The following is a 21,405-nucleotide window of genomic DNA, read 5'->3' as shown; positions in this document are numbered from 1 at the left end:
ATAGAGTATTGCAGATGAGTGTCCGAAAGCCCTCAACACAGACTGTTCCAATTTCCATCACTGAAACTTTTCAAAATGCCAGTGGTTTGTGAGGCTGTCTGTTTTAATGACAGATTGACAATGTGAATGTGTCTTTTCTTGAAATATGTGTTTATGTTGTGTGTGTGTGAGTATGTGTGTGTAATATTGGGCTTTGTTTACAGACAGTTGTCTTGGGTTTCATACCATGTTCTTCCCTGTTTCTCATTACAGAAACCCACTGTGATCTCACATTCTCTGTGTTGTCAATCACACAGGCTTACGCTCATCCCACTCACCCTACCTATAGCGTGAAATAAACCCCTGCTACTACCTGTTGTGTTTCGATTGGTAAAGCATCAAAGTTTAGGCATGTTTGTTAGTTGTAGGTAGATTTATTTCATCCCCTGGTAAATTAGGTCTCTGTGGACATTGTCCGTGCTGGGAAATCTATTGCATTGCGATCAGTACAGCATTTTGACTAAGGAACAATTATTGTGGATCATCTAGATATGTTTTCCAATTTGTTGGAGATGATTCAGCCCTCATCTGAATGGCTTCATCAGTTGTAGGATGGTAGACATTTCCTGACATTTAAATACCTGATGAAATAGCTTGGTGATTTTTTTAAAGAAATTTAAAAAAAAGAAAAGTGATTGCAGCAGTATTAATGATAAATATTCCCAAAAGATTCCAAATTCCTAAAAGAGATGTATTTTAAATATGTATATATGATTTAAATATGTAAATATCAGCATATTTAAGAATGTAACCTTAAAGCTAATAAACATGGCCTAACCGGAACAAAGCTCTCAAATGTTTAATTTCAACACGCACTGCAATATCATAACACCCACAAATCTTAGTGGAAGTTGCCTCTCTGGTGTTTGAAAAGTGATGGCTGTGTGAACTAGGGTTAAATTGCCGTGGCAGAAATGAAAGAGCTTTGAAGGCGTGATATTTGTCATCTGCTTGTAAAGTGTAAAGCAATTGTTTTTTTCTTGTTGATGTATATTTCTGGGCTTTTTTCACACTTTGTGTTTTTTAAATCATCAGAAAGGTGACTCACACAGCAATCTGTGGGTCTTCACCATGACATTATTCTCTGTGATGAGGTTAAAAGAAAAGTTTACACAAGTTCACTTGTTGTTCCAAACCCGAATGAGGTTTGCAAGCTTTTGCTGAGGGCAAATGAATTAAATTTTAGTCTATTGCCAAGCAAATTAATGTATGCTTTTTTTTAATAAATAAAAAAAGCATTCATGTTGCTCAAACAGTTAAGCATGGTGCTAGCAACGCCAAGGTCTTGGGTTTGATTCCCAGAGAATGCGTGAACTGATAAAAATGTATACTTTGAATGCAACGCAAGTCACTTTGAATAAAAGCATCTGCCAAATTCATTATATTGTCATGATAACTAGCTGGAGTGCCCTTGATATCCACCACTCCAGGGTACTCCATCCCATACCTTTGCCACTCTATCCTGGACTGCATTCCCCATAATCCTTTGCCCGGTCTCATCAGCACTGATTGTTTGCACCTGTGTTTCGTTAGCCTTGTTAGCTCACCCTATAAAAGCCCAGTTCTCACTGTTATTGTTTGCTATAAAGACTGCATTTCTAAGCCTCGTTTCCTGGTTCTCCCTTGTCTTGGTCCCTGGTTTTGTTTCTCTGCCTGTGTTTTTTCCCCTGTTGCTATTGTTTGGATTGATTGCTCGTGTTATGACCTTTGCCTGTTTTGGACTGATTGTGGATTACCCCTTTAATAAATACTGCATCTGGATCCTCAACCTTCATGTACCTGTGCAGTTTCATGACATATATAAGTTATATCTTAACTTATTTTGTGTTCCACGGAAGAAAGAAATCGATTTGGAACAACATTAGGGAAATATTGAGAAACTACACTGAACAAAATTATAAACGCAACACTTTTGTTTTTGCCCCCATTTTTCATGAGCTGAACTCAAAGATCTAAGACTTTTTCTATGTACACAAAAGGCCTATTTCTCTCAAATATTGTTCAAAAATCTGTCTAAATCTGTGTTAGTGAGCACTTCTTCTTTGCCGAGATAATCCATCCACCTCACAGGTGAGGCATATCAAGATGCTGATTAGACAACATGATTATTGCACAGGTGTGCCTTAAGCCCCGTTCAGACTACACAATTTTTTTGTCGGTTACGACAGTCACTGTGTCAGATTACACGATTTTGACTGGATAAAATCTTGTCGTGTCGTGGGTACCAAACATGCCAGACTACGCGTTGCTTCCTGACCAATCATTGCGTGACGTCGTGCGTACTGTCATCAAGAAGCCTGACTTCCTAAAACTGCACATTTTATAGTGGCCTTTTATTGTGGCCAGCCTAAGGCGCACCTGTGCAATAATCATGCTGTCTAATCATCATCTTGATATGCCACACCTGTGAGGTTGATGGATTATCTCGGCAAAGGAGAAGTGCTCACTAACACAGATTTAGACAGATTTGTGAACAATATTTGAGAGAAATAGGCCTTTTGTGTACATAGAAAAAGTCTTAGATCTTTGAGTTCAGCTCATGAAAAATGGGGGCAAAAACAAAAATGTTGCGTTTATAATTTTGTTCAGTGTATTTTGAGTTGATCTATTGAATGCAGAGACATTTCTGTCATCCTAGAACTCATTCAGAGTTGTGAACAACTTCAACAGATACATCCAGTTGTGAACATCTTCAACACATACATCCAACACATACACATGGTTCGGAATAAATTGCTTAAGACATCTGACCTCACAGACATGCAGCTTAATAAACGTTTGGCTTTCTGACTCAGCAGAGTCATTGGAGAGTTTGACAAGCGGTGACTGCTTTAAGACTACACAGGAAGCATGGCATCCCCTACAATTTCCTGACAAAATGCAGCAATGATGTTTATTTATAAACAAATAATATACATAGCTAGTTTAAATATCACTCTGGGTACATTTCAATACTGTAGTGGATAAAAGTGTGATATATTACACAACACTGGCATGCTGGCCTTTGAAGATCATTTTATGTGATGTGTGTGACTCATAAAGCATGAAACATCATATAGTGAGTGTTCAGAGATACAGATGAAGATAGAAGTTTGCTGTAATATTTAGCTTAGCATTTATAATCTCGTTTTTGACGTTTTTGTAAATATTGCAGTTCTTAGCACTTATAAATCATTTCACTGTTTAGTTGTTTGAGAAGCAGCTGTTTGGGAGCAACATTGTGTAGGCCTGTTATTTTAGATGTTGAAGTCATATATTTGAAGATACCTACACATTTAGCAGTTTGATAACTTATATCTGTGCTTCATTACATTCCTTAGTCTGTTGACCTCAGCTTTTGGATTATTTTTGTGTGACCTTAATTTTTGCTTGAGCCTGCCTTCCCTGTTTTGATGAGTTTGAGCAGACCTCACCATGTGACCTCCACAGAGCCGCCCAGCGCTGACTGGGGTGAAATGACTCCTATAACGGAGCTGGGAGAACTCTATCAGTTCCCGTACAATTCATGTCAGGAGCTTTGCACCCTGGTTCAGTTGTAGCGGCAGAGGTGCGCCTGTACACCAGCTGAGAGGCCGGTCACTGTAATAAAGCCTATAATGGCTTGTTTTAGAAGCAGTGATAAAAGGCCTTTCCAAGACAATTGAAAAGTGTGTAAGGAAAGAGACAGACAGACATGAAGGGAGAAAGACTATGATGGATTCTGAGTAATTATCGCACTGCACCATCTTACAGGTTTGTGTGAGGAAATAGGCTTGGGAAAGAGAAGAGTTGATAAGAGAGCAAAATGTACCGACAGTAGAAAACTATGAGCTCTGATCAGCACAGGCTGACAGGTTTTGGCCTTTTTATACGCATCAAGATTCTTAAGGGAATCAATTGTTTCTACTATTATATTGCAGATAATATCTAAACATCCTTAAATATTAATTTACTTACAGCAAAATGTGTAAGATAATATAATTTTTTTTATCCCTATCCCATTGCAAAAGTTTTCCCCCCTAGTTTTTTTCTTGCATGAACACTTAGAGTGCATTTTGTTAAATATTTATATAAAAAAGCTGCCTTCTTTTAACAAAACGAATTTTTTAAAAGGAATTTTCATGCTTTTTTCACCCATATAATTAAATTTCATAATCATTTCATAATGACCAAATTATTGAGTTGAACTCGGGAACCAAAATCAATGAATGAATCATTCTTTTCAGCAGACTCAATCAGAATCAGTCAGACTGAATGATTCATTCATGGTTCAGTCTGAATTGTCCACGAAGTGGAGTTCAACTCACTGACTCCATTCACAGGGGTTCTTGAGTTAACGTGTAAGTAAAATGAAAGCTTGTCAGTTAATATTTACTCATTTCTTTTTCTGTTCCTCTCAGAAAGCTTCAGAAGACTTGGAATGCAGTGTACAAGTCATGTGGTCCACTTTTATGACGTTCTTTTCAGTCACTATAAGTTTGTATGGATATTGAGATTCTTTAAAATAGGTCGTATGTCAGAAAGTCATACAAATTTTGAGTGACATGAGGGTGAGTAAAAGCTGACAGAATTTTTATTCTGGGTGAACAATACAGAATTTTTATTCTGGGTGAACAAACTTTTTTTTAAGTTTCTTTGCACAAAGTATTACTCTTTTTCTATTTTTCAGACAGTTTACTAGTCTAGACAGTTGGATGGTCTCTCAGTGAACGCTAATGAATAAATGATTGATGTAAGAATGCAGGTTCAGAGGTCCAGCTGTCTACATATGTATTCAGAACGCATTGACCATCAGTCACAAGCCGAGACGTCCTCTCATCATGACTCCATCGCTCCACGTTAGACCCTCACCATTCTCTAAGGCCACCGCTTGCTCGTTAACACTCTCATTAATTACCCAAATAGATTAGAAGTGATTGCTTTGAAGACAATATGTCCCCCCCAGACTCGCGTTGTATGTCCCATGCTGATTCGTATAGGGAGCAGAGTGAAATGGCTTTATGATAAGCATCTCTTTCCTCACCACCCTCCATTACTCCCATCACATTTCTGTCGATCAAACCCCTTGACGCTCCTAATCCTTTCGGTGCTGGATGAAAATGGGAACATTTCTCACAATAGCTCAGTACGTTCTGGGGGATACCCAATGAGAGTGTGAAGGAGCTGTTGTGTGATTTCGCTATCATGGGCATCTATGTGTTCGCTTGAGCATCTAGCCCAGATGCTGCCACACAATGAGGGCGGAGGTTGTAAATCATTATGCTGTAGTTTAGCCAGATAATCTATTTTTTTTTTTACTGAATTATCTTTTTTTACTGAATTATCTATCGTTTTGAGGATGTTTAAATGTTTTTTTTTTTTCTGGAATACAACACGAAACTACGGCTTTATTCTTATTTTGTGAAAAAAAAAATGTATGTGATGGAAATGTTTTATTGATATTTTTGAACTCAGCATCATCAAATTAGGCAATATTAGGGCTTTTTTTTTTTCAAAATAATCAGAAATAGTTTTTTTAACATGCAGGGTTGTGTGATAAATGAAGACCAAAACTTTCAAGCTTCAAAACGGATGCAGAAGCTTCATAAAATTGGTCCAATATGATTTGTACATTATATTCCAAGTCTTCTGAAGTCGAACGATAGCTTTGTGTGAGAAACAGATCAAATGCAAGTCACTAATCACACTATAATCTTGTCTTCCAGTGTGCAGTTAACCATTGTGAATCATTGAGTCAGTGAGTTGAATTCAAGAACTATATCGGTTGATTCATGGATCAATTGATTAATTGAAAAAAATTTACTCAAAGGAATGATTAATTCATGAATTGGACATTGCTACTTCTTTAAAAAATAAATAAATAAATAAATAAAAAACTCTGATGAATGCTCCAAGATGGATATAAAGATTTTCAGTGAATAACATTACATTTCTGTGTGTTTCATAATTTTACAGAGACTATTTTGAGGAATCATTCCTTTCAAACCCCTGTCTGGCTGTGTGTCACCTAGCGCCTAGTTGTGAGTGTGGAGGATTGATTTGATATGCGATTAACACCATACAGTAAATGTCCTGTCTGGACCACTGATCTGCAGGGGTCAGACCCGCTGTGAGAATTACCACGGAATAGAGGAAATTAGTTCTTTTGACCTTGTTCCCCATGATTTCTATTGGTCATTTTCTCTCTTTTCATCCCTTTCCCCTCTTGTCTGTCTAATCAGTCTTATATCACATGGAGACAAAGAAGGGGGATTGTGACTGAAAATTAAACTTCAACATTTGGGCGTTTACATGCTGCTGGGATGGCCAATCTTCCCAGAGGCACTTTTTCAGGCTTTCAGGTTAGCTGCCACTGCTAGTGCCTGTATAATAACCAGACGACATGAAGAAAAAAACAGCCTTGATTATTCTCCAATTTATGCCGGCCGTCTATTGAAACCCTGCCGAAGGCACATTATAGCGAAAATTGATGGAAAATTGAACTAGAAATTCATACCTCCTTCCATAGCGCCCTACATTTTCATGTGATCTCGTATTAGGGTCATCATACTTTGGCTAGGACAGACTGAACTTATTGCATGTAAGCCTGTTCTAACAGGAAATTTCAATGAAACAGAAAAGATTGCATAAGAATACCAAAAAACTGCACTAATGAAATAATTAGGAAAAAATAGCAGGAACCCCAGAAAAGTCTACTATCCTAAACTTATTTTACCTATAAAAAAAAGAAAGAAAAAAGAAAGACATGCAAATATTTGTCCCCACAAAATTATAAGCGTATTTATTTTCTTTCTTAATGTTAACTTAAAAATGATAAGAAAAAAATATATAATGTATTTCACAAAATGATATTAATTTATCAAACAAAATATTTAATTTAATACTTAATTTAATAAATAAATATATTTTGTGTGTGTGTCTGTATTATTATATAACTGTTAGAATTATTTATAGTAATTATACTTATTTTTAATCACACACACACACACATAATGTGAAAAAATGCTAAATAATTTTTATATTATAATATAAAATAATTATAATTTATATTATATAAAATATTATAATATATTTGCTCTGTCTATATCTTTTTTCCCCCAAATAATTTTTTCACAGAAACATAGTAGTTTTTTTTTTCATTCTTGCTGCTAAAATACATATTTTTTGGCACATTTCATGCAGCCCCTTTGTGACACTTGACCTAGACTACGATTATTCAATTCAAGTTTATTTGTACAGCGCTTTTCACGATACAAATCGTTGCAAAGCAACTTTACAGCAAATTAAGTTTCTACAATATTTAGTGGTAGCTTATCAGTGGTGACTGTCAGTTAATGTACATATGGCAGAAATGTACGGAAAAATCAATTAAAGACGTAATCAAACAGACGATGAACACTTTGAACTGATTATCTCTGTGACCATCCTGGAGTTCCCTGCTCCATGATGATATTTTGAATTTGCCATGAGTCTCAAGTGGTTCTAGGCCGAACATGAGCACAGATTTGACACCATTTCACCTGAAATTCCCTTTCATACTTTGAATTCGTATTCTTTGCTGTGTGTGAAATGCTTAGGATGTTGTGGGAGAATGTTAGCACACAAAGAGGTCACTTAGCTCATTAGAAATGCAGCTGGGGGCAGCGCTGACCTTGGCACGGCGCTACTGTGCATCTCCTGCCTTTCCTTTTGAACCAACCCACTGTAAACTCAACCGTTATCACATACATCACCATAGAGCTTGACAGAATCTACATGTTGACCTTGAGCATCCGGTGCGAATATGCTACCAGCACCCAAAGTGCCCGAATAACTCAATTGGGAGAGTCAGTGTTCTGCAAATGTAATAGAATGCCTGAACCCAGTGCTTGTGCAGAAAGTATAAGTGTATTTTGTGCAGAGGGCACTTTTGTGGGCACTTACAGAACCGGCACTCTGAAATTAATTTCTCATCGATCTGTCTCTGTACATGGAAAGAGGGCTCAAATTGCCCTTGGAGGAACTGATTACCATGATTGTAGGGTGTATTGGACCTCCAAATCACCCTTACTTGTTTCTGAAATACCTTGAATAAAAGAGAAAAGAGGGAAAAGGGGAAGAAGATGTTTTGTAACTCCTAAATGTATTACCGTTGAACTAACTCTAAGTTAGAAAGAGTCACGAGACAGGCTTTCAGAGCCGTTTTTGACAGCCTGCTGCATGTCTTGTCCTATTTATGCATTCAAAGCGGTGTTGAATTTATCTTCTAGCACTGTCGGTGGTCTTACAAAGGGATTCTTGTCTATTTCAAGCCGATGTTTCAAACATGAACTCATGTTTCTGCTCTCACAGGGTAAGGACGTTTCCAAAGGAGTCAGCTTTGCTGGGCCGGGACATGGTGCGGGCGCTTATGTACTACGCCCTGAAAGTGTGGAGTGACATCGCTCCTCTCAACTTCCATGAGGTGGCGGGGAATGAGGCGGACATTCAGATTGACTTCACCAAAGCGGACCATAATGACGGATACCCTTTCGATGGACCCGGTGGCACAGTAGCCCACGCATTCTTTCCTGGAGAACGATTCACAGCGGGCGACACGCACTTTGATGATGATGAAGCCTGGACCTTCAGATCGCCAGGTAAGACAGCATGAGATCTATAAATGAGCAGCAATGTATGTTGCGTTGTTCGCTGTGTTCAGCCAAGGAGCTATATGTATTTTTTTTTTTTTAAATAAATAAATTACTTTAATTATTTTTTTTTATTCATTGGCCAAAAAGCTGATTCATTTGTAAAAATGTTACAGTACTGTTCAAACATTTGGGGTCAGTAAGATTTTTCAAAGAACATTTTTTTTGAAAGAAGTCTCTTGCTCACCAAGGCTTCATTCATTTGATCAAAAATACAGTATTATTGGGAAATATTATTACAGTTTAAAATAACAGTGTTCTATTTTAATATATTTTAAAATGTAATTCCATCCTCTATGTCAAAGCTGAATTTTCAGTAGCCATTTCTCCTGTATTTAATGTCACATGATCCTTCAGATTTAATTATTATATGCTGATTTGCTGCACAAAAAACATTTCTTATTATTATCAATGTTAAAAACAGCTGTGCTGCTTAATATTTTTGTAGAAACCATAAGACATTTTTTCAAGATTTTTTGATGAACAAAAAGTTCAAAAGAACAGCATTTATTTGAAATAGAAATGTTTTGTAACAATGTAAAAGTCTTTACTCTCACTATGATTCATTGAATGTGTCCTCGTGGAATAAAAGTAATAATTTCTTTAAAAAAAAAAAACTGATCTTAACTGATTCCAAAGCAGCAGAACAGGTTAAATAACTAAATGTAAATTTGTTTTTAACAAATTTTGAACAAAAAAAATGTATGCAAATTGAAGGATAAATATAAAAGTAAATATATAAAAACAAAAATATGCTATGGTTTGTGTACCAAAAAGTAACTATATATAACCGTTGAGAAATGATTGACAGGCAAAGATTGTTTCTGATTGGCTAATGGTCTAACTGGCTAAAAAGAGTGCTGTCCACTCCCGTAGCTCCTTTTTTTTTTTTTTTTTGTCTCAGACTGTCACAGAGACAGGTGTGATTTCTCAGGACATCTTTTTCTGTCAGGTAATTGAGACATTTTGTGTGCAGTACTCCAAAACTGGATCCTGAGCCCAAGTGGCAGGGCCTGTCTGAAAGCAACAGATGCTCTTGTCTCAGTTCTTCACTCTTCTCTCATGGGCCATAACCAGACTCGACCATCTCCAAGATGCACCACCTAGGTAGCCAAAGGTGCACAAGTTTGCCGAGAGGCTGCACTAACCAAGAGGCTGATAATTAGCATGGGTGCAGGTGGGTTTCCTTTTACCCCATCCTGCCCAGTCAGTGAACCCTGATGGAATTGGTTCAAACGACCCTTTGCATCCCTACTCTGCTCTCTTGTGGCTATGGGCCATATGCTTATGGACAGCCGTAGAGTCTGCCCCAATTAGGCCCCCCATCAGACGAACAGCTGTTTGCTCTGTCCTTTGGCAGGTGCGGATGTAATATGAAGGACTGAATGAAGAGAGAGAGAAAACGAGAGAAAGAGAAATGGGGAGGGAAAGGCCTACTTAAAAATCACAAGCCTTTCACGACCCACTTACACCATCTCGACATACACAGCTGAGCGTCAGACCCACTCCTCAACCTCTTTGTGTGTGATCAACTGACCCTTCACCAAAACACTGCCATTTCCATGTGTCTGCTTCATTAGCTGTCCATCTAATGACCACCTGCACCTGGACCTCCCATATGCTCATCAATTATTCCTAACTCGTCATCACCAGCCATTATTTATAATGCGGTGTTGTAACAAGCCCAAGATTTCAGCCAAAAATTTCCCAATTTACTGTGTTATTTTGGGCTTTCCATCTGCCCTCTAAGACTATCCTCATTTTTTGACTGTTTATATAAATGTCAGACCTCAGACCCCACACTTTGTTGTAGCCTAATGCGACAGTGCTTTAAATTATTTTTTTTACATCAGTCAACACTTCATACCAATAACAACAAGGCAAAAAAAAGACCAAATCTGATTTTTGCTTTGTCTTTAGGGGGTATGGAGTGTAGGTTGATGTAAACAATAATGTATATGTGATACACATATAAATATATGTTAAAATGCTTTATTTACGTCAGCCTTTATTGTTATATTTCAGTAGCCCTTACTCCAGTCTTCAGTGTCACATGATCCTTCAGAACTCATTCTAATATGATGATTTGGTTATTATCAATGTTGAAAACAGTTGTGCTGCTTAATATTTTTGGGAAAGTGTGATACATTTTTTTCAGGATTCTTTGATGTATAAAAAGTTCAAAAGAACAGCATTTATTTAAAATAGAAATCATTTCTTTACATTATAAATGTCTTTTTTAAATGTTTAATGTACCCTTTCTTGATAAAAGTATTAATTTCTTAAGAAAATCTTGCTGATGGCAAACTTTTGAACAGTAGTGAATATGCACTCATCCACACACCTTTAATCGTAACCTAGCAGATAAACAATGTATAGGCCATTTTTTCAGTAACAAGTATGTCTTTTTTGTGGTTTGACCACTCGACTAAATCTTTGACTAGGCATAGAGAAATTGCATAATAAACATCACACTTTTTTCAGTCTTTCAGTTTGTGCAGTTTAGTCATCAGCGTTATTTTGTCCATTCTTAAAGAAAATGTTCTGCCCCTTCAGAGTGACGAAACATGGAGTAATAGGCTACTAAAATAAAGAGCTGGATGTATTGTTTCAAAAGTGAGAAAGAACTTGTTATTAAGCAGTAGGCAGAACGTGAAACAGAATTTCGAAGTTTACAGCATGGTGCCCGCCAAAGGGTGTAAATAGCCTAAGTAATGTGATTCTGATAGAAACGCACACACAGCCTCCTTCTGCTGCGAACGTAACTTCCACACGTGTCTGTAGATGATAGGTAAAAACATGCCTGTGATTTCAATTTTATTGTTGAATTTCAGTGCTATTTGTTTCAAAATCATACAATATTTCATTTAATTTAATTAAAATGTCATCTTAAATCATTAAGTAACAGAAAGAAAAATGTACATTTTCACATTAAAATGAATTATTTTTAAGATGCAGAGCCATTTATCTAGAATATGAATTTTTAATGCTCAGATGATTGAACTCCTTAAAAAAAGACAAGCTTTATCATGCAAACGTGCTTCCCTTTCCCTGTTTCTTTTTCCCTCCAGCTCAGTCTGGAGAACTGTAAGCATATTGTTTTTGACACAACAAGAACTTTCTCTTTGAGGGAACAGAGGGAAGAAACAGGAAAGAGGAAGTTCTGCTGTGTGTACAGTATAATTAACTCTTAATGGAGACTAGACAGAATCCAAACTGCTCCATTTGAGATTGCAGCTATCCTCATACTTGTTGCACAGCAGTGGAGGCATCCCGTTTTCCCATGGGTCATAAGAGTGGAATCGCAGGAGTGTCTCTGTTGTTATGACAGCAGGCGGATTGCTTTTATTAAGTATTCCTTCATTGGCTGCTTACTAATGCAGACTGATTGTTGTGGCCAAAACAAAAGGCTCATTAAGCAGGTGTTTTTTTGATAAACTTTTCGCAATTTGGCCCAAGCCTGTTATTCACTATCGTATTTAATGTCTATGTGCGTGTCCACGTTTTTTTGTGTGTATGACAAAATGAGGCAGAAGTCCCTGGTCCATTATCGTCCATTTTAGCGAGCCGCCAGTCATTAGCAGTGACTATTGTTGATTTCCTTTCTGCAAACACACTGCGAGAGAGAGAGAGGGAGCGCTGTTTACCTTCAGAAGAAGGTTATTTTAAGAAATCATCAACTTCCTGCCCATGCTTCACTGACTTTAACGGATTAGTTCAATCAAAAATGAAAATACTGCCATTGTTTACTCACCCTCATGTCCTTCAAAACTAGTATTTTCTTTTTTTTCGTATAACACAAAAAAATTTATTTTGATTAATTATATTGGCTATTCTTTTACATGCAGTTGCAATAAATGGGAACTGAAGTTTTCAAGGTTCACAATGGACATAAAAGCACAATAATATAATATAAAAGTAGTTCATTTAACTTATTTCAAATCTTTTGAATCCATATGACCACAGTATTGAGTCAGTTTAACTTCAGAACCAGATCAGTTTGATTCATGAACAAATCATTCAGACTTGTTTTGTGAACTGGATTAACAATTCATTGAAAAGAAGTTAATTGAACTCGAAAACTGAACTCGGTAACACTTTACTTAAAGCCTTAATTTTATTAAAGGGTATATTGCATTATAATTATTCATAATGTGCATTGTAATACATTATGTCGTAAATAATTATAACTGAATTTAAAATGCATAGTGTAACAATGAATTGATAAGTGTTGATAACTGTGGTTAGAATTATTCATGAGATTGAACAATGCATTATAAAGTGCATTACAAGGCATAATTAATGCATCAAAACCACATTAAGCATAAAGGCTTTAAGTAAAGTGTTACCCTGAATTCATTAACGAATCATTCAGACCTGATTAACTGATGCATTTAAAAGATCTGACTCAAAAGAATGATTCAGTCTCAGTGATTCATAATTAAGAGTTGTGAAGAATTTAATTGAATAAGCAGTTTCTGATACAGTTGTCATACTGTTTTGGAAGATTTGAAATATTCATATGTCTGTGATTTGTGTTTTATTGTGCTTTTGCATCTTTTTGAAGCTTGAAAGCCACCACAATTTATTGCAAAAAGAGCAACCATTAGAAAACAAGAAAGAAACTCATGCAGGTTTAGAAGGATGTGAGGGTGAGTAATTGATGACAGATTTTCCATTTTTGGGTGAACTATTCCATTAAAGCCATTCTGATCTGATAATCCAAAACACATGTATTTGTTTACTGAACAGAAGGTACTTTAAAACCATAACCTTCACTCAAACAAGCCTTTGAAATCCAGGGCCAAACTGTTAACATGCACAGGCTAAATTTCAGTCTTAAAATAGTTTACACTCATTTATTTCAGTCATCTGTGACAGACACCTTCAGCTTGCTGCTTTAGGCTGCCATGTACCAGATGTTTCCAGTGCGTAAGGTCTTAATCAGATTTCTTCACATCCATCTGTCATCCTCCGCATCTCCTCCTTTGGACCCTGATCAGCGCAAAGTTCATCTGGATGAATCGCTAGCTTGTGCTAAACAAATTAGCCTCTAGCAATCAGATTCAGCAGTTGCTAACCAGACGTGGGGGTAAAACTCATTAGTTATGAGTCTTCCTCTAAATGTGTGTTGGCTTAAAGGGACAGTGCAGCCAAAAATAAAATGTCTGACATTTATTACTCACCCTCATGTCCTTCTAAATAAAAAGTGTTTCTCCTTTTAAAGGAATAGTTCACCCAAAAATGAAAATTTGTTGAAAATTTATTCACCCACAGCTAATCCAAGTTGTAGATGAGTTTGTTTCTTCATCAGAACAGATTTGGAGAAATTTAGCATTGCATCACTTGCTTACCAATTTATCCTCTGTAGTGAATGGGTGCCGTCAGAATGAGAGTTGATAAAAAACATCACAATAATCCACGCAACATCCACACAACTCCAGTCCATCAGTTAAAGTCTTGTGAAATTAAAAAGCTGTGTGTTTGTAAGAAACAAATCCGTCATTAAGGCATTTTAACTTTAAACTGTGGCTTCTTGCCAAAATCCATAAATCATAACAGTGAAAATGTCCTTTCCCTGTTGTCCTCTTACATCAAAATGCACTGACATATTTATTTAGAACTGTTTTGGATTGTTTTCGCTTGTACACAAAGCTTGATTTGTGCATATTTCTCTCTTCATTCAGACAAGACAACTTTTTCACTGGAGAAAGCGATATTATGGATAAAGGACTCATATTTTAGCAGGAAACAACAGTTAGAAGTCAAAAACATCTTGATGGATTTATTTATTACAGACAAGCAGCTGTTTGCTTCACAATTGATCGACTGGAGTCGTGTGGATTACTTGTGGATTGTGTGTTTTTATCAGCTGTTTGGACTCTCATTCTGACGGCATACATTCACTGCAGAAGGATCCATTGGTGAGCAAGTGATGTAACACTACATTTCTCCAAATCTGTTCTGATGAAGAAACAAACTCTTCTACATCTTGGATGGCCTGAGGGTGAGCACATTTTTAGCAAATTTTCATTTTTGTGAGCTATTTCTTTAAGTTGCACAAAAGAATGAAAGTCATATGGGTTTAAAGTGACATGAGGATGAGTAAATAATGACAGGATGTTCAGCTCTACCGTTCTTTTAAAAAGACACACATTTTGAGATTATGCCTGCACTGTGACTTTCCTCATCAACTGAAAATCTGTCAGGTCCCAGCCTCTTTTGTTTCGTGTACTCTTTAAAGTGCATTACGCTAATGCAAAAAGCAGGTACCCACATGAGGGAGTAGAGCCTCCGTTAGTGATACACAGCTGCTTTTAATGAGCAAGTCACCGATTTAATCCTCTGTTTTGCTCAAAGGAGCTTGACTAGCTGCATTCTGCTTTTACAGACCTGCTGTGTAAGGCAACTGTCACGCATTTTGGCATTTTCACAGTTTGTAGAGCCCAAGGTCGTATTCTGTCTGTCTATAGATCTCTTCCTGTCTGTTTGTCTCTCTCTCTATTCCAACAAATCCAATGACACTTTCCTGGCTCTGGCTGCGTTTTTGTTGCCATCTCTGGGGGCCATTTAACAGAAAAGTGTGAATGTTTTTATGGCTGGCTGCATCGTGCAGATCTATGTACTAAAGTGAGATGATGAAAAAGGTGAGTAGCGTTTAATGGCGCAGTTCTCCCTGTCCATCACCAGCTCATTGTGTTGAAAATGACAATGTGGGTGGACATCCTGAACTATTCCCAATTTAATCACCATGGTTTCCAGGACATAATTGCACTGGATGTCTTCATCCTTATGAAGCAAGCTGTTTGATGTTCAATAGGACAGCAATATCGCAAAAGAGATCTGTTTTCAGTTTCACTTAGATTACATGGAGAGCAAATTGCTGAAGTCTTCTGCTTCTCAGATTGTTCTCCCCGTGTGTTTCTCAATAATTTCTCAAAATGTGCTCATATTTGCCAAGTCAGAGATCTCATCAAATTATATGAGATTTGATTAATAAATAATGAATAAAATATATTTCTTTGTAGAAATTATTATATGGAAAAATATTACTACTCACCAATAGAATGCTGTTAAATGTGTAAAGCTGAAGTGAAATTTAAAACTATGGTCATCATCAATAAAATACAAATAATTTGTGATTCATTTAATGATTAAAATAATGTTAAAAAAAATCGATTTTATAATTTGTATAATTATTATTAATTATAATTCATTTATTACTATTATTATTAATTTTATATTAATATTTTTTATTTATTTTACAAATAAAAATATTACTACTCACCAATAGAATGCTGTTAAATGTGTAAACCTGAAGTGAAATATAAAACTATGGCCATCAATAAAATAAAATAAGTTGTGATTCATTTAATGCTTAAAATAAGGTCATTATTATTTGTGATTAAAATAATGTTTTTTTAATTATTATTATTATTATTAATTATATATTTTTTTTCTTTTCTTTTTTTTTTACTTTACGTGTTCCACTGTTTTTTTTTTTGGTCTTTGGAAATGTATTTAATTGAAAAATTTATTTATTTATTCATTTATTTGTACACAGTTTTTCTCTTAACATTTTCGCAAACCTTCTAGCACCTGCTTGGTGTCTGGGTTTCTCCGGACCCCAGTTTGAAAACCTCTGATCTAAGCAATATTTTCTTCCTCTGGTTTGTTATTATGAAGAAAAGGCTTTTTTCCTCTAACATTTCTTTATTCTGTCTTTTCTCATCAGATTCTCATGGAATGGACCTTTTCGCAGTGGCGGTGCATGAGTTTGGCCATGCCATAGGGCTCGCACACACTTCTGCCATTGAGTCCATCATGCGCCCTTACTACCAGGGGCCAGTGGGTGACCCACTCAAGTACAACCTCCGGTACGAAGACAAGATTCGCGTCTGGCAACTTTACGGTAAGAAAGTCCACCCCTTGGTCTCGTCTGGCTTCTTTCTTTTTCCTGTACCTCCTTCCTCTCCATCAGTTAGCTGAAACCAGGCGCTGTGGCAGACTGGCAGACTGTGTGAGCTGAGATCTTCAATCAAACGTGGACACCCCGCTATCACTGTTTGAATCTCAGATGCCTTGGCATTGTTGGAGAAGCAAAAAAGTGACAAGTAGCAACAACAGTCTCTCTGCAAGACATACAGACAGATAGATGCTTTGGACAACTTTAAAGGCGATTTTCTCAATATTTTGATTTTTTGCACCCTCAGATTCCAGATTTTCAAATAGTTGTATCTCGGCCAAATATTGTCCTATCCTAACAAACCATACATCAATAGAAAGCTTATTTATTCATATATTAATTTACCCTTATGACTGGTTTTGTGGTCCAGGGTCACATATTGTATTTTGTTATTTTAATGTATTTATTAGGTTTAATTATTTTTTTTATTTATTATATTGTATGTTAATGAATACAATAATATATCATATTATATTTAAATCCAATGAATATTATATTCATTATATTCAGACATTATTATTATTATTATTATTATTATTATCATTATATTCATTTATACATGTGCCAACCACTGTTATTTTAGTATCATTGAGATACTAATACAGATTTTATTAATATTTTGAATTAGTTTTTATTTTTATATTTCATTTTTATTTTAATTATTGTTAACGTTTTAGTACATTTTCTGTTTTTGTAATTATTATTATTATTATTTTAATATGTCTGTATAGTTTTTAAATATAGTTTGGAAATGAGAAATGCTGCCTTGGCAACTAGCTGAAAAAAAGAGTTTACTTTTTTTATTTTATTTTATTTCAGTTAACAAATAGTATCGAACAAAGTTGCCGAACTGACAATGTTTTAATGTTTTTACTTCTAATTAACTATAATAACCCTGGTGTCAACATAGAAGATGTGTAGTGTACTATTGTAATATAATGTTGCTAATTCCCTATGTGCTTTAGTTATTTAGTTAGTTATCTAATTAGTTAATTATTTTTTTAGTTTGTGTTTTAGGGAGTTGTTATGGAAAGAGTGCATCCATGTTACTTGCACATTCTGACTGGCACATAAAAGTGGTTCAATAGTTCTCCTCCATCCCTTCCCACTCACACTACCTTGTTTTTAGCTGAAGTACCCATTGTAATTTGGAGTGATTGGCACTGCATCCCCCCTCTACAGGCTGCCCTTTTCTGTGATCCCACCAGGCAAATAACAGGCCCCAAACGAGGGGCGCAGAGCGCAGAAGTTATTTGGTTTGTATAGGGGCACTATTGATTTAATTACATGGCAGTGTTGCGCCAGGCTAGGAGCACAGGGATTAATTGGTCGTAACCATGATTTGGAACCTGCTAATCAGCATGCAGAATGCCGAACGGCACTGCAAACACACATGGTGGGAATCAAAGAGATAGAGTGATGGTTATGGATAGGGATAGAAGGATCAAGATGGGCTCAAAGACAAACAGTTAGTGCCAGGAGCTCTGGAACTCAGAATAGTATAGGTAAACGTGGGCCATGTGTATAGTGTCTGCAGTTTAATGATTGTGCACATTCTCTGAGTTAAATACCACTGCTTTTTGTCCAATTAATTAACCCTTATGTGCTGCTGAGATTGACTTTACTGTCTTTATTTTAATAATAGTATTTCGTAGTTAACTCTGCTTCTCAGATTGTTCCCTTGAGAAAAAGATCCCAGTAATCTGTCTTCTTGTGTGTTTCATCTCGATAATGCCTCAAGTTGTGCTCTGACATTTCAATATGAACTGAACTAAACAGTCTCCAAAGACCAAATTATCTCAGCCATGCTGTCCACACCGATTTTCTAGCTCAATTCTCTTACTGTATATCAGCAGTTGATATACGGTATAACAGTCTAATAATTTACGACATAATTTATATCTGATACAAAGTTAAGAAATACGACATAACTGAGAACGAAGAAAGAAGTCATAGTTTCATAATTAACCACGTTATGTTATTCTTATCTTTTTTATTTTTATTATTGCGTTTATTTACCTTGGGTCACTTGATGGGACCCCAAACATGAGTCACATTTTGTAACATTTTTGACAGGGGATGTTGCATGCATGTTTTTAAGGCAAATTTGTGTTTATAAGTTATCATATGATTATAAAACCTGTTACGTATCAACCAGACACAAAATATGTATATTTTATGTTTTTGAGCTATTAAAGGGGTCATATGATGCGATTTCAAGTTTTCCTTTCTCTTTGGCGTGTTACAAGCTGATTGTGCATAGATAAGATCCCTGAAGTTGCAAAGACTAAAGTCTCAAAACCAAAGAGATATGGGTCAGCTGGCCAATCAGAGCAGACTGCGCTTGTCGGAAGGAGGGACTTTGTAGAAAACGAAGCGTTTGAGAGAGGCGGGGCATATAGGACCTACAATAATGTACAATATTTGAAAAATAATGTGTTTTTTGAACATTAAAGCATGGCAACATATTCTGTTACACCAAATACACCAAATAATGATCTTTTAAAAAAGCATCATATGACCCCTTTAAAAGGTCCCCAACAGGTTAAAAGCTAAAGAAATAGCATTCTTTGAAAATAAATATTATTTGATTTGGAACAAAGTAGGAATGCACTTGTGCATTTTGTTGGTTGTTAAACTTTGTGCTCTTTAGCTTAGTTTTATTTTTACTTGCACATTATTACTCGTACGTTTTCTCTGTCTTATGTGGCAATGCATGCAGTAGTTTTGCAAAACTCATTTTCTGAGACTGGCTGTTATCTCTAACTTTAGAGTGATTATTTGAGTGTAATAAAGTTTGTCAAAAAGACTGCACTTAGTGTGTGTGTTCCTCTCAAAAATGAGGCAGTTTTATGCTTTTGTGCAAGTTGAACTCGCCTTGTGTTTTGTCAGGTGTTCGGGAGTCCGTATCGCACACAACGCAGCCAGATGACCCCTCTCAAACGGCCGAACCTCCCGTCCTGCTTGACCTCCCCAAAAACAGATCCACGATACCGTGAGTCAACAAGCACGCACCCACAAAACCCACACTCCTCTGGCCAGCGTGTCTTGAATATTTTGAATTGCAGAGGTAGCAGTCTATCATTTAGAAAGAGGGTATGTATGGACTTCACAATGCGCCCGCAACTGCATTCAACCTTCCTGAAGCAAATACCAGAATGACACAAATTACAGACTCAATTCCTGACTCCTAGTAAGCAAGCATTTAGTTGCTCTGAGAGCAGCGTGCACCTCTCTATTTCCTCTCTCTCTACATCTTGACAGCAGACACGTGAGACAGGTAGACTTAGTTTGACAAAGGTCAGTAATATATTCCTCTCAGAGAGCTCAGCTAATAAGCTGTGAATGAAGATCTTTGTTAATAAAGTATCAGATGAGTTCCAGCTCACAAAAGCAGCTCTGTGACCGTAATTGCGCCATCATTAGCATCCCAGCCACGTCAAAGTGCTAAGTCAGTCATTAGCCGAGGGGAAAACGCATTCAGAGATTCTGTTGCAAGCTGGTAATAACATCTTCACTGATTTGCCCAATCTTAAACCATGCACATAATAAGGACATTCGGGACTGGTTGCACATAGCCGTAGCTAGCCAAAAATATTCATATACAGGCTTACAGTAAAAGTGCTAATGCTTTCAAACTAGCACTGACGGCTTGTGCTGATTCAAAACTGGATATTTAAATGGTGGCGTAAGAAAGTAGTGCATATTTTAGAAAACCTGAAAAATGTCTTTTGATATTATTTTATTTATTTTTTTATATTCATGTATTTATTTATTGTAAATTTTGTAGCATTTTTATTTATTTTATATATCTTTTTCATTTTATATTATTTTATTTGAAAATTTTAGCATTGTATTTAGTTATTTGTTTATTGGTTTTGTTTTGACTAAATACAAAGCAACTTTTGCCCGTTCCAGCCTGAAGTTAAAACGTCCACCAGTAGGGGCTAACTAGACCATGTATACCAGCTAAACCGTGACTCCTCGACTATTTTCGAAATTGTTGACTCTGGATCATGTAATTATTCAAAATTATTTCTGCATTGCATTGAGGCTGCATGACCACCTCGAGGTGTGCATACATTTTAAATAATTCAGTGGTCTGTCGTCAATTATTCCTTCCATAATCAATTATTTACTCATGCAGAGACACAAACACTTCTACTAGTGAAAGTCTTGTGCTCTACTTCACACACCTTGTAAAGCAATTTGTTTTAAGTTTATCCATTTCATTTCTTTTCTCTTGTACTTTCTCACAGACCTGCCCATGATGCCCCTGACAGATGCACTGGTCACTTTGATGCTGTAGCCCAGATTCGAGGGGAGGCCTTCTTTTTCAAAGGTAAGAGCACCCTGAATTCCACAGTGAAATCAATAGCTATAGCAATAGACCAAGTATAAAGTAAATATCTTGCATTTTTAAAATAAAATGAATGTAATAAAAAAGCATAATTGCATGACATTATGACTAAAACTGATATTATGATGATATTAAGATATTAATAACTGATATTAAGACACTATATATATTGAATTTGAGTTTATTTTTCAAACCTGTTTACTTTTATTATCCTATTAGAATTATTAAAGATAAAGTTTAAACACGACATTTTTAAATAAATTAAATAATACAAATAAATACATTTACAAATTAGGTAAAAAAAAAAAATTTTTAGCTTTTTAAGTAAATGTATCTTGTACGTTTTACTGGAAAAACAGGACCGGAAGTATTGATTAAGGGAAAAAAAATAA

At 36.1% G+C, this 21,405-nt stretch overlaps 1 protein-coding gene across 1 annotated transcript in view; it reads left to right on the top strand.

Annotated features, from left to right (window-relative positions):
- mmp17a (matrix metallopeptidase 17a) overlaps positions 1 to 21,405 on the top strand; it is a 79,086-nt gene that overhangs the window by 42,822 nt on the left and 14,859 nt on the right. Inside the window, exons 4-7 of the mRNA XM_016548321.1 lie at positions 8,350 to 8,636; positions 16,423 to 16,599; positions 19,546 to 19,648; positions 20,913 to 20,995. Of these exons, the coding sequence (XP_016403807.1) occupies positions 8,350 to 8,636; positions 16,423 to 16,599; positions 19,546 to 19,648; positions 20,913 to 20,995 (650 nt within the window). The remainder of the gene's footprint in view (positions 1 to 8,349; positions 8,637 to 16,422; positions 16,600 to 19,545; positions 19,649 to 20,912; positions 20,996 to 21,405) is intronic.

Source organism: Sinocyclocheilus rhinocerous, unplaced genomic scaffold (genome assembly GCF_001515625.1).
Source record: "Sinocyclocheilus rhinocerous isolate Xijiao unplaced genomic scaffold, SAMN03320098_v1.1 scaffold192, whole genome shotgun sequence".
Lineage (NCBI taxonomy): Eukaryota > Metazoa > Chordata > Actinopteri > Cypriniformes > Cyprinidae > Sinocyclocheilus > Sinocyclocheilus rhinocerous.
Note: the sequence above shows the minus strand (reverse complement) of the source record. Positions and strands in the feature narration are given on the sequence as shown.